The sequence below is a fragment of the Mangifera indica genome, chromosome 15 (assembly GCF_011075055.1).
Source record: "Mangifera indica cultivar Alphonso chromosome 15, CATAS_Mindica_2.1, whole genome shotgun sequence".
Classification (NCBI taxonomy): Eukaryota; Viridiplantae; Streptophyta; class Magnoliopsida; order Sapindales; family Anacardiaceae; genus Mangifera; species Mangifera indica.
Genome location: NC_058151.1, coordinates 11,211,770 through 11,225,733, shown reverse-complemented (window position 1 = coordinate 11,225,733; position 13,964 = coordinate 11,211,770). Strand labels below are relative to the sequence as shown.

Sequence of the window (13,964 nt, the reverse complement as noted above, 5' to 3'; positions counted from 1 at the left end):
TTAAAAATTTCTAACATCCACCCATGAACAATTAAAATTAATGGTTTTAGAGACAAAATTATTATTTTATCTGTTATATTAAAAATAAACTAAAATTTAATCTCTTTTTTCCTCCCTAAACTTTAAAAACTAAAATTTAATCTCTTTTTCCTTCCCTAAACTTTAAAAACTAAAATTTTTCTCTTAACCCAAGTTTTAAAAAATGATATTTTCCTTCTAAGATTTAGTTTTCAGATCTCTGACATTAAATCCGATGTCATCGTTGATGACGAATATCTTCCTATGTCTCCTTTCTCTCTGACAATCAAACTTCTTTTATTTGAAAACTTGGATGACATCGATTGACGTCAAAAATGATTCTCAGCTTCATCGGGAAGTCGAAGAAGAGAGATCTTGTCTTTGTTGGGGAAGGCGACGAAGACTAGATCTCTTGTCTTTCTCGGGGAGTCGATATTTTATCTTCCCCGACTAAACATCGTTTTATGTTGGATAAGAGGATACTTTAGATGGAAAATAGTCCTTTAAAATGTTAGAGTTTCATTAACTTTAACTACTTATAGGTAGATAAATAAAATTTTTAAAGTTAATAAGTAAAAACTTAAGATAAGATAATACTTTAGATGGAAAATACTCCTTTGACCCTTAAATTATGGGTAAAATAACATCCAATTATACGGTAATATATCATTATTTTTGCATATTGTTTATATACATAGTTTTATTGTTTCTAGTTTTAACTATTTTGCTATTTTATTGAAATTACAAAATTGTCACTACCAATTAATTTAATAATAAAACTATATATATACACTTTTGAGTAGATAAAATAACTATATACAGAATATATCATTATATGATTTGATGATTTTGAATTAAAGATAAAATAATATCAAATTACATGATGACACATTATATATGTACATATTTATGTATTTAAAAGTTTGTACGCATAATATTTTTTTGATAACAGTAAGTACGCATGGTATTGCTTTTAAATAAAATGTTAAATTATCAATATATTATTACCAATTTTAAAATTTATTACTAAAATTCTTAAAAAATATCAAAAATTTAACTAATTTTAAAATATTATATTTTGATAAATTCTTGCTATTTTTTTAACTACTAAGTTATATATTAAAATTTCTAAAATTTACAAAACACCTTTAATTTTTTTAAAATTTCGTAAGCCCTTTGAAAAATGTTATCAACGCACTTCATATTTTTAAGAATTTTCATTGCCCTAAGCTTTTGAAAAAGAAAATAGGATAAATAAGGAGAAAAAAATAAAGAAAATAAAAATATATAAAATAAAAAGAATAAAAAATCTATATAAAATAACTTTTTAATTTCTTAACAATATTTACTAATAAAAGAGAATAATAAGTAGAAATTTGGTTTTTAAAAATTTAAAAGGCAGAATTTACCATTTTAACCAACTGTAGGTGAAAAATAACCTTTTGGCCAAAAATACCAGGGCGGAGGCTTAAAATAATGGGTCATGTGCAAAACAAGATTGACCAAAACTGGTCAAAACAGGTTCCTTTAAATGTCATCTAACACGGCGCCGGAGGTAAGGACATTATTGTGGGTCAATCAATCCATTTGACCGTTCTAAATTTATATTTTTTTTATTATGAATAATTTTATTTACGTTCGATCATTTATTTGTAACTAAATCAATTATATTAAATTAAAAGATTTAAATTTGGTGATTATTATCATTAGAATATTAAATAAATTAAGAGTTTTTTTTTAAAATATCATCAAAATGATTTAAACTCTTATTTAGAATTGGATCCAAATAGAGCCGGCTCGAGGTTCAAAAACTGGTTCAATTTGATTCAGTTTGATTCGAATTTATTTATTTTAAATATAAATCAAATTTGAGTTAAGATGTTTGATTCGTTTTGAAATTGAGCCAAACTTAAGATATACAGAGTTTAACTTGGTTAGATTTGTGAGCTAGATAGATGACTCAATTCGATTTAAACTTAGCTCATAATTCGATTTGAATTATATTAAATAATTATTAAATGATATTATTTTGTTAATAAATCACGAATTCAAACAACGAATTTGAGCTATAAATTCAATCCAAATTCGAATCAAATCATTTTTATTCGAATTAAACTTGAATCACTCTTAATGTTGACTTGATAAACTCTAATCAAATTATTTTTTATTCAAATTAAACTCAAATAAAAAAATATTTAAACTCGATTCGATTTATATTCACCTTTACTCTTACTCTCTCGTGTGTAAGGTCTCACTGTTTTGTTTTCAATCTCAGCTCTCAACAACCAGCCAGGCCTGTCCAATCAATCTAACAACCATGGTGGGAATTTGAAGCTGTCATTGTTCACTTAGTCTCAACAAATTCTTAACCATATTTCATTTTCTAATCACCATTGTTTAAAAAAATGCAGTTGAATAAGACCAAATCAATACAGACAAATTAATATTGACTCTTCAATTATTCAACCTGGATACAATTTTAATCCCGCCATGAGATGAAGGAGAGGTGAAAATTAGAAGTCAGAAATTGTTAACAGCCGAAAGAGTCAGAAACAAGTAACATCAGTCAGTCTGTTCTGTTGTCCATTTCATCGATGGAAATCTTTTAAAAAGTAAAAGGGAGCTTCGTTTTCCATTTGTCGATTTTGAAGAGTTCATCATGTGCTTGCGTCCGGGCAAGGAAGAACTGTCTTCTGCTTGCTGTGTCACTCAAAATGTGAATACATGAATTTAGTTTTCAAGGTTTTCTACCGAGTGACTGAGACATCATTTCCAACAAAATTAAATACATTGACTGAGACAAAGCTTGCCATAATATCAAGACAAATGGGTGGTGGTTAGAATTTTAAATTAGGGTGAATTTGTTTCAAACACAAAATCATTAAGTCTTGGCTGAAATTTGGTCTTTGACAATTTATGACATCAGATTATGTATGTATTATGTCATATTAAGTTTTGGTCTTTGACAATTTATGACATCAGATTATGTATGTATTATGTCATATTAAGTTTTCGGTTAAAGATCTTTAATGCTAACCTAATTTAAAATAAAATCATGTCTAAATCTCTCAATTATGACATGAAACCTACCATAATTTAAATTGACCTAAACTATTTTGGGACTAAATCATGCAAAGCTAGCTCTTCTTCAACTCGTTTAACCTTAATAATCTATAACCACAACTCTCCATGTGGTACACGGTCCACCTAATCTTATTAATTAGCCACCATATAACTTTGATTTTTCATTTAGGCTAAAGGACTTATTCCCACCAAAGTTTACATTTTTCCTAAGTTTTCACCAAGTATCTTCCATAAATCTAAATACCCACTGATGGGTTGTTAAAATTAATCAAATTTATTACTTTTAAAATTTTATTTCATTTTTCTTCTTAAACTCTAAAAACTATTAATTTCTCTCAATACTTAAGTTTTGAAAAAGTTATATTTCCCCCTTGCTAGGTATAGAGTTTCTCTGGCAATGATTTATCTCCCTTCTTTGGCTACCTCTCCCTTCGATGATGAACTCTCTCCCTTCTCCAATGATGAAACTCTTCATCAGAGATGAAAATATTATTGTTGTCAATGACGATGCTTCGTCTTCATTGTAGATGACAATATTTTGTCAACAACAATGAAGACGTTTTATCTAGAAACAAAGATGATTCATCTTTGTATTTAACAATGACCTTCGTCATCAAAGAAGGGAGAGAGTTTATTGTTGGAGGGAGAGGTCATCAGTGAAAGGAGATAAACCATCATTGGAGAAACCTTAAACTTAGTAGAGAGAAATATAACTTTTTCAAAATTTAACTCTAAGAGAAATTACTAGTTTTTAAAGTTTAAAGAGAAAAATGAGATATATTTTTTTTTAATATCACTGATCAAATAATTATTTTATCCCTAAAACTAATAGAATTAGTTAATTTTAACGGTTTATACACAGATATTTAGGTTTTTAAGAGATGATGATTAAAAACTTGTGAAAAGGATAAACTTCAGGTGGGAATAAGTCTTTTGGCCTTTTATTTATTGTTTATTTTCAAGTTAAAAATCACATTTCAAACGTCTTGGCGCATATATTTTAATGTCATTTGAATTTGTAGCCATGTGTGGACATCAATAATGTAACATTAAATTATGTTGGTTACTTGTCGAACCGGCTTTTCTGACTTGGATGCCTCTTATTATATAAATCCTCTTTCTCTTCTCTCTTTCCGCACACAGCACAACACAACACAACGCAACAATGGAGTTGACAGCAAAACCATTCTACGGCTCTTTGCAGAGATACTGGAGAAGGAGAAGATATCAAAGACTCAACGGCGAAGCCACAATCAGAAAGAATGTTAGACTGGCAAGGTTCCATGGCGGCTCGTCTTCACGCAGGTTTTGGAGGATCAAACTAGTGCCAAAGCTCAGGTTAAAAGTCGTTCGTTCAGTTGCTTCAAAACCCTTCAAGCTTTGGAGAATTTTGAAGAATGGTTATGTGGGCATGATGATAAATTTTTCTGGGAAAGTGGGGTTCTTGAATAACGAAGATCGTTTTGCAAGAAAAGGGATTACTAATACTAAACCTGGGAAAAATGGTGTTGTTTATTCCTATGACGAAGTTGAGAATCGGGTTATCTATGAGCTTTACCAGGTCTTAATGGCCACAGGAAAATTATCTACAGTTTTAAATCAGTTACAGTGACAAATCCCTTGGAATGTTGGGATTTCGTTCTAGTTCTTTTGTTGATTTCTTTGTAATTGTTGTTATAATTGCATGTTAATTACTTGAAAAGTAACAAGGAAGTTGTAGTTTTCAATTAATTTTTGGATGTACATTTTTTTTATTCTTTTATCATGATATGATGGAATATTTTGGTATAAATGATGGAATATTTACCTGGATCTCTGTGAAATCACATGCTGCACGGCAGATAAGTCCAGTTGTGGTAGATTGAACTACAGTCAACAAGGAATCACAGTAACATAAAATATCATTTTCAAACAGGTACATGTCCCTGATTTTGAGCTCCAGAAACAAGAGAGGGCTTGAACTTGGACCTAGTCATGAGGCCCATTAAATATATTAGGCCTCAGTCCTTCGAACCGATCCAAAAGAACGAGTGGTTCTTGTTGGCCTAATTAGTAAATAGGAGTATGAAACACGAATTATTTGTGTATTCTGTTTTATATTGTTTTACACGCGTGTGGTTATATTTTTAGATTAAAAAAACATGTAAAACGTGTATGAAATGAGTACTGAACAACTGTATTATATGTTTACCTTTTTTTTTTAACCGTTCTAGATTAATATGCCTATTCAATCGTAATTTTTTATTTTTTCCTTTCTTCATTTTCAGAAAATATGGCAGGGCAATAGCCACGATGGCCACTCTTATCTTTTCATTTCAACACCCTAGATTTGAGATTGTAAAAAAAATGGTGATAATGTCCCTATGTAGCTTCATTGGCGGCAACAAGATTTGGTAGCTTGGCGAGCTCAACATAGCAACTCAGAGTGACTAGCTTTGTGGCCTCACCGACGTTGCAACTTACCACGTTTTCCTGCCCACATCTTCTTGTTTGGTGCGCACTTTTGGCTTCATGGAACATTTCTTGTGCGAGTGGGGAGTGCCACTCCTCTTTTGACTCATAGGGTTTTGGCCACTTGTTTGATGCTTATAATGACAAGTTTTGGGCCTTTAAGTCGCCCAAAAATGCAAAGCTCGCAAGGTTGTTTTTCTACTTAGGTTAGTAGCCCACTTCTCTTCCTGCACGCGTGCCTACGTGTGGCCCGTCTGGATGTAGCGTGCGCAAAAGTTGCGCTAGCTGTCGCGCGTCCACTCTTGTTGCAGCTTGTCTGGATGGAGTTTACGCACGCTGGTCACAGCCCGTCTAAATGCTCACATGTGCAATTTGTCTGAATGCTCGCGTGTGCGGCCTATCCGAATGGTGTGCGCGCAGTCTGTCCAAGTGGTACGCACACCTATCTGTCCAGCCACCGCGTTGTGCCTATATTTCTCATCTCCCTTGTCTGAATTATGTATGCCTATTATAGTTTTCATGTTTCTTGAGTCTCTCGAGGCCATCTGAAAGTGCCGCTATGCATTTCCTGTGCATAGCGTCTATATGCCTGTGCCAGCCTGCGCACAGGTGCGTGTCATGTTTATTGGTTGTTGACAGCGACCCTCTAATTTTGTGTGACCTGGTTGTTTGTCACATAATTCTCAAGACAAAGTTATCGTTACATCTATTTTGTATTTCTAGATATGTTGTAGTCCTTCTAATTTGTTAGATTCTATTACAATTATTTATGTGTTAGTTTTCTCTCTCTTTGGTAGCGACTACATAATCCCGGTGGGCAGAGAACGAAGATTCTTAGTCCTTCTCGTAATGGAACGGGACAAGAATGAGTACACACAATATCACATGAGGATATGGAGACGGAAAATCGGATTCGTCGTCTACCACATTACAACCAAACCCTCCTCACCCACACTGCACCAGGCACCACCCGTGCCAACACCACCGCCAGACATAACAATAATCACAATGAGTACAACATAAAAAAAAAAGCCATTTATTTTTGTTTCTTTTCCTTTATTTTCTGAGTTTTTCATATTTGTTGGGTTTGATTCTTAGTTTTCTGCTCTGGATGAAAATGAATGTGTTTTGTATTGATATTTTCTTGATACTTACAATAATTTTATGATTTATGAATTTAGTTTTCTCACACTAAAAACATTTTTTTCATTTTATAAAATAAATTAGAGATTTAGAATTACTACTGATACTGTTTAGATATATATTATATTATATATTTTATTAACTTTAATCCTAAAAATGCTCTTTTATAGAGTTACGATAGACATATCAAAGGGGTTAGAGAAACCCACGACAATACCTATTAAAATTATTAAAAATTAATTAAAATAATTAAAAATTATAATTTGGTCGATGGTTCGTTAAGATTTTTGAAGGCATGACCCAAGGGGTCTAGGGTCATGTCGTTGACCCTTCAATACTAGTAGATCAATCCAATTGGTTAAGCTTGCTAATTGATAGACCTAGGTCTAACCTGACTCCTAAGCACAATGATCCATACCATAACTAATCTGATATTGTCTATTGTCATCTCTAGTTCCAATTAGCAAGAGTTTTTGTGACACCAAATTTACCCATGTTCAATTAATTTTTGCAATCTTAGACAGAAAAAGTGAGATAGATCCCTATAGCATATGGAGTTTAGATATAAAAGAAAATTTGAATAATTGGGTGTTTGGAGTATGTGCTCTCCGCTAATCTAGCCAGAAAAGACTAGTTGATTTTCTAATGTATTTGAAACTTTAGATTTAAGCTTGACTTTGTTATGCGTTTGAGACTATAATTGAATCTTAATTATATCTTGTTTTTAAGAGCTGCCAGATTATCATTTGAATCTCAATAATGTATTGTATTCAATTAAGTGTAATGATCAGTTGAATACTTTGTATTTGAAATGTGAATCATGTCTTTAAAAACATATTATTAACTACATATTTATTAATTTTTCTAGTTATTGATATGGTAGAATCATTTTTTGACAAAAATATTTAAGAAATAAAAATTTATTACATTTCTTTTAGGTTTAAAAATCTAATAATTTTGCCTCCATCTCCCCACCCAAGGTTTGAAAAGTGATAAATTTCTCTTCTAGGGTTTTAATCTCCTCTTCTTTGATAAACAACAACTTCCCAACTTAGTCATCATTTCGCCCTCCTCTGGCCATTTTCATCTTTGACATAGACAATTTCGTCTTCGTAGAAGAGGAAGATGAAGACTATTAACTACAGATGTGTCATTTTAAATTCATCTATATATGTTTCATATTTTTCCAAATTTGAATTTTATAATTGTATATTTACAAACGTATTATTCATCATTTTTCATAATATATTCATATAATTCTTGCATCCCCATATAATTCTCATATCCCATTTCTATATATACTACCTAGGTTGTTGGTAAAACAACAAAAGATTAGGCATTACATCTAGATTGAGGGGACCATAGTTAGTTAAAGTAGTGACATATAAGCAACTTCTACAAATAGTACCATTATTAACACCTCTTACTTTTAATTTATAATTTCTAAAACACCATGCCTTCATCCCATTCTTCATTGCCACTCTATCCCCCAACTACTCATTCATTTCATCATATATCTCCTTATGTATATTTCTTTATTAGCAATATTATATGTACATATTTTTTATACATAATTTCTGTATATAGATGAAATGTCATCATATGATTGGATGTTATTTTATTTTTAATTTAAAATTATTTAATTATATAATGATACATTATCTATATATCTAAATTATATATTGAAAATACTTTCGTATAGTTGTACTGTTTCTTTACATTATATTACTTTGGAATCATTCCGTTTCGGTATCTCTAACGGTTTCTCATCCCTTGGCGGGAAAGCAATTTTTGTTCCACTCTGATATCTGTTTTACAACCCAATCATCCCCTTCCACGTCTTATTTTATTTAATTACTGTGCTCTAACATGTAGATGATTTATTCTGTCCTTCGGGTTAGTTCTATATATATTACGAGCAAAAGCAACATTTTCAGGGTACCTTGGGTTATCTTTTCGACGTTAATGGATCAAGAGGGAGAGAATGGATTTCCGTTGTGCGATTTCAAAACCTGCTCCATGACTTCTCCCACTGCAACGTCGAATTCATCTCCCCCGTCCGATTTTGATGTTGATTTCAGTTCAATTTTCCACTCGATTTTTCAGCCAAGATCATCTACAGACGACTGCCACCACCATATCGCCACCGACCACCGCCTCAACCAAGCTCGACTGATCTTGGAATATCAGCAGCTCTGCGACCACTACGATCTCTGCTTCTCTCGCCTACAGTCGCTCAATAGAGAACTGGAAACTCTCCACAAGGAAAACGCAGATCTCCGACTTGCTAATGCCAGACTCCTCAAGCTTATCACTAACAGCTTCCACCGTCTCACAGAAAATATCTCGTCCGGTTTCACTCCAAAGAACGTAATGGAGAAACGTAATGTTTTGGAGAGAGATTCTCTGCCTAAAAGTATCTCCGTCCGGTCCAGTGGCTACCTCAAAACTAATCAAAATAGCGGTCCGAGTCGACCGGAAGCAGTGAGTCCGCTCAGCTCAGGATAATCAATTTATTTTATATATAACTGAATTATTTATAATAACAATCATCTAAAGGATTTGTTAATGTATGCGCGGGTGCAGCAAACAGTGAATGTTAATAAGAGAGAGGAAGAAGCAAAAGCGAAGGCAGTGGAACTGGAGGTGTATAATCAAGGGATGTGGAAGACGGAGCTTTGTAACAAGTGGCAGGAGACCGGCACGTGTCCCTACGGTGACTACTGCCAATTCGCCCACGGCGTGAAGGAGCTCCGTCCCGTAATCAGACACCCAAAGTATAAAACCGAAGTCTGCCGGATGGTTTTATCGGGAGCCACGTGTCCTTATGGCCACCGTTGCCACTTCCGTCACTCCCTCACCGAGCAGGAAAGGTCGCTGATGCTCCCACGCTAATCTGTAAAAACACAAATGGGATCGATGTACGCAAATCAAATCCAATCACAATTAATAACAAGAAAAATTACATTAAATTTGTAAGTAGAAATATAAAATAAGAATAAGGATATAAATACGATTAATAATTAATATATATGAAAATGATTTTTGGGTAAAGTATAATTTCCTTGGATTAATTTGAAATGATGAAATTTGTGACGTCGAATTGAAGTTAGTTATTTGTGTGTTGTGAGGTGGAAGATGATGAAAATGGCTGATTTGGGGGGCAACCGGAATGGCTGTAATTGGAAGTTTTCTTAAACAAGTAAGTGTCCAACCACCGTTAGTTGGCGGAGTTTGAATTTTTTGAAGGATCCGTTTTATCAGTTTAACATTTGGTTCATTCGCATACACACGAAACCGTTTCTTGACTGCTGCTGTTGCTGCTTTTGGTGAAACGTACATTCATACTGACTATCAGACACTTGATCTTGTACCCAAATTCTGTTACTACTATGACCTTTGTTATATTAATAAAAAAAATGTAAAGAGAAATTTAAAAAAAAAAAAACACTTTCTTATTCTCTCTTTTATCATATAATAATAAGTAATGATAAAAAAAATAGAAACAAAAGTGATAATTTATTAATCATTTCTCTTGCCTCCATTACTTTCCGTTCAAGGAGAATGTGTTATGCTATCATATGCATGTGTTATAATATGTCTGTGTATACTGAGTTATGTATGCGTATTGAAAGTAAGAAATAAAAGTAGGGCCGGTGTAACGTGGTTCAACAATAAAACTATGTATACCCATTTATATACACAATTATATGTATTATAATGTGATTAAGTGATTTTAAATTAAGGATAAAATAACATTCAATTATGTAATGATATTTATAAGTGTGAATATATTTATGTATCTAAAGTAGATACGCATAGTATTATTTTTTGGTTCAAACCATAGAAAAACTAACCTAAATTGTTCAAATATTGTGGTTTGGTTTATAAAATTTTTGATTTGGGTTGATAAATTTAATAATAAATATTTATGGTTTGGGTTACAGCTTCCAAACCAAAATAAATAATAATTTTTTTTAAATGCATATATAAAACCGTATTTGATATAATTTTTTAATAAACAATTAGATATATATACGTTTTTTAAAATAATTTGTCATTTTTACATGTTTATTTTATATGTATTTCATATATATTTTACATATTTTTTTCATATTCTATACACCTAAAATTCAATAATTATTTATTAAGTGTGAAATATTTGAAACTATAATCCAAATTAGACCAAACTGTATTTTTTTATTTGATTTGGTTTAAAATTTTCTGAAACTGTTTTTTTTTTCAAATTTGATTCGAAAATTTTTTTAATCCATGTCAAACCGTGCGCACTTTCAATAAAAGTGAGAAAGAAAGTACAAGGGAGACTGCATTTTTCATTGCTTCAGATTCAAATGAAAAGTTGCCCTCAGCTGAGAAGTTGTAAGATGAGAAGTTGCCCTCAGATTCAAATGAAGGAAAGACTTGTGTTAACTTAGACATAATGAAAATGATCTTGCGTTGTTCCTCTGACCATTTGTAGCTCATGGCACAGAGGTTCTCATGCATTATAATCAACACAAGCATCCATCGTAGGCGAACAATGACAATTCATTATATTCTTTTTCATTGCTTTGATTGAACATCAATTTTAGGTGAAATTAATTATTTTAATCATCAAGTTATTAATTAATCTTTCTAGACTTGCATTGATAGAACCATGACGCAGGACAAACACAGATAAGATTGTAATATCGTTTACAAAGTTACTTAGGGTTGATATCGTTCAACGGACTGTAACAACCTTGGTCCAATAACCTGGTCCACTGTCAAGATATTGTCCACTTTGAACACACAGTCCATTATGGGTTTGCTAATGGGCTTTGCAACCCAAAACGCGTCTTGATAGTTAAGGAGCTCACAGACTATTTAACCACTCAAATTCTCCTACCACTAACCAATGTGGGATACATAGACAGACTCAGCATCTCTCCCGTGCTTTGTCGATGTGGGATTCGCCTAAGGGTATCATATACACCCCCCCTTACGAGACTCAGCGTCCTCGTTGAGGTTTGCCCCACCATCGTTCAAGAGGACACGCGGAGCTGCTCTGATACCATTTGTAACATCTCTGGTCCAATAACCCAGCCCACTGTCAAGATATTGTCCACTTTGAACACACAGTCCATCATGGGTTTACTTCTGGGCTTTGCAACCCAAAACGCGTCTTTACAGTTAAGGAGCTCACAGACTATTTAACCACTCAAATTCTCCCACCACTAACCAACGTGGGATATATAGACAGATCCAGCATCTCTCCCGTGTTTTGTCGATGTGGGATTCGTCTAAGGGTATCACACGGACGTAAAAAAAAAAAACTGAAACCTGAATTTTATTGATATTTTAAATTGATTGAATTTATAATAACTTAAGCTCTTTTTATACCCTAATGACTCTTATAAATAAAATAGAAATCTTAAACAATTAGAAAAACTAATATTTATAAAAGACTATTAATTAAATTAGATGAGTACTCCTTATTTCAAATGCATAAGACTTTTGTATAACTCCCACATCATCATCCTTGTCCATGTCAGCATGTCACGTCGCCGAATACATTGTCATGTCATCCACCGTCCTTTTGATCGTTTCTTCAACGTTTTGAATATTTTTCACTCCACCATCCTCTTTCTATAGTCCTCCGTTAAACCACAAAACAGAATACCCAGAAATTATTAGATCATGAAATTCGGATGCAATCCATCTCCTGCTTTCCTGTGCAACTAAAGAGATAGGAAGAGCAACAATGTCTCTTACATTAGCAGACTTTTCACATCAATCTTTATGCACACTCCAAGCTCCATTTTCAGAATCAAAATCTTAAATTTGATCACAAAAAATCGAATTAATTGATTAACCAAGCCGACGGGTTACATGCGCTAAGTCAAAATTTGTAACTACTAAGAAAAATGTCAAGTATAATCTTAGTTAACAAAGGGGAGAAAACTATTTTCCACCCACTTTATACCAGCACGACAAGTTATCATCCTTAATATTGAAAAACAACAAATTTTCACATTCTGTCCAAAATTTCCCCAGATAGAGGACATCATTAGTCATTGTGTTATGTTGACAATTATCAAGGATTTTGTAATAAAAGGTAAACCATCAACCAATGAGGGGCAAACATGTGGCCACTGCTGTGGCCCGAGAGAGAAAATTATAGAAATAAAAATAAAATTTTTTCTTCTTCAATTTCATCTTAACACCACTGCAATTGGAACACGGCACCGGAGAAGCACGGTAACGGTTATGTGATTGAAAGAGTTGAAGACTTTTGAAAACTTTAGGAAAATGGTTGGTAAAAGAGAAGGACTGGTAATGGTTAAAAAATTTATTTAAGATCAAACTCTAAACTCTTTACTTATTTAAATTCAGAGTTTGTCATGTTTAGTGTGGTTAATTCAATTCTAAAGAGGTGGTCCAACTCAAATGAGATTCTAGTTACAAATAAAAAAGTTAAAGAATTTATTTTCTACTCGAGTCCACAGGACGTCTAAGAATGTGTTTTCTCAAAACATTTACCTCGCAAATATCTAGAAGAAGACACTATAGGTGTATGGTAAAAATCCCAGCTTGAGATCTCAAACTTATTGCTCATACCATTCATTGCCTAAAACTAATTGCTTATTGGGTTGCTTATATTTTATTTTTATGGGTTGTGTTTATTATCGCTATTTTAAGGACTATCTCTCAATATTAAATGTTGCATTTGCAGCTAGAGTTCTTTGACATGAAGAGGTTGAGTGGGATGAGAAGACCGCGGCCGGAAATAGATTTGAATCAGTCAGTGGATCAGTTGACACCTTCAACCCCGTTTCCAGAGGTGCATAACTTCATGCGGATGGCTCCTTTTGTGTTGCCCTATCACCATGAAACCAAAAATGATCTTGAGGTGAGGCTTTTCTATGATGAATTTCATGCATGTTTGATTAATCAGAATCTTATGTAGACTTTCTGTATCAAAGGACGAAGAAGAGGCAAGACATTCCGGGCTTATGGAGACGCAAAGGAATAATTTATGGTAAGCCCTTTAAGAACAATCATCAACTACCTCTGGCAAGATCAAAAGGATTATGCTAGAGCTTTGAGGAACGATGAGCTACTTGAATTCTTGGTAGATTTCGTTCCTTTTAGGTTTAACGAGGTTCTATTCCTTATCATCATCTTTTCCCTTAATTAATTGCTCTTGGATTCTAATCAATGGGTTATAATATATATACACAAATTGTATGGATATATCAGGGTTTTGATATGAAAAATCCTTGGAA

At 32.9% G+C, this 13,964-nt stretch overlaps 2 protein-coding genes across 4 annotated transcripts; both read left to right on the top strand.

The window, feature by feature from the left end:
* The first annotated feature begins 4,267 nt into the window (after positions 1 to 4,267).
* LOC123197487 lies at positions 4,268 to 4,714 on the top strand. The gene has a single exon (XM_044611810.1). The coding sequence runs from the start codon at positions 4,268 to 4,270 to the stop codon at positions 4,712 to 4,714; it is 447 nt and encodes a 148-aa protein (XP_044467745.1).
* A 3,898-nt stretch (positions 4,715 to 8,612) lies between these two features.
* Positions 8,613 to 10,109, top strand: LOC123198204 (zinc finger CCCH domain-containing protein 14-like). 3 transcript variants are annotated; one of them, XM_044612867.1, is made up of 3 exons: positions 8,613 to 9,180; positions 9,283 to 9,617; positions 9,835 to 10,109. In XM_044612867.1, the coding sequence occupies exons 1-2, from the start codon at positions 8,662 to 8,664 to the stop codon at positions 9,589 to 9,591; spliced, it is 828 nt and encodes a 275-aa protein (XP_044468802.1). In that variant the 5' UTR covers positions 8,613 to 8,661; the 3' UTR covers positions 9,592 to 9,617; positions 9,835 to 10,109. The 3 variants fall into 3 exon arrangements, with proteins under 3 accessions (XP_044468802.1, XP_044468801.1, XP_044468799.1); XM_044612866.1 differs by having other exon boundaries at positions 8,614 to 9,180; positions 9,828 to 10,109; XM_044612864.1 differs by lacking the exon at positions 9,835 to 10,109 and having other exon boundaries at positions 8,614 to 9,180; positions 9,283 to 9,668.
* The last annotated feature ends 3,855 nt before the right edge of the window (positions 10,110 to 13,964 follow it).

Excerpts from the sequence above, each read along its gene's own strand:
- LOC123197487 (XM_044611810.1), top strand. The coding sequence starts at position 4,268 with ATGGAGTTGACAGCAAAACCATTCTACGGCTCTTTGCAGAGATACTGG.
- LOC123198204 (XM_044612867.1), top strand. The coding sequence starts at position 8,662 with ATGGATCAAGAGGGAGAGAATGGATTTCCGTTGTGCGATTTCAAAACC. Across the intron at positions 9,181-9,282 it reads GTCCGAGTCGACCGGAAGCA|CAAACAGTGAATGTTAATAA; the intron begins GTGAGTCCGCTC and ends GCGCGGGTGCAG.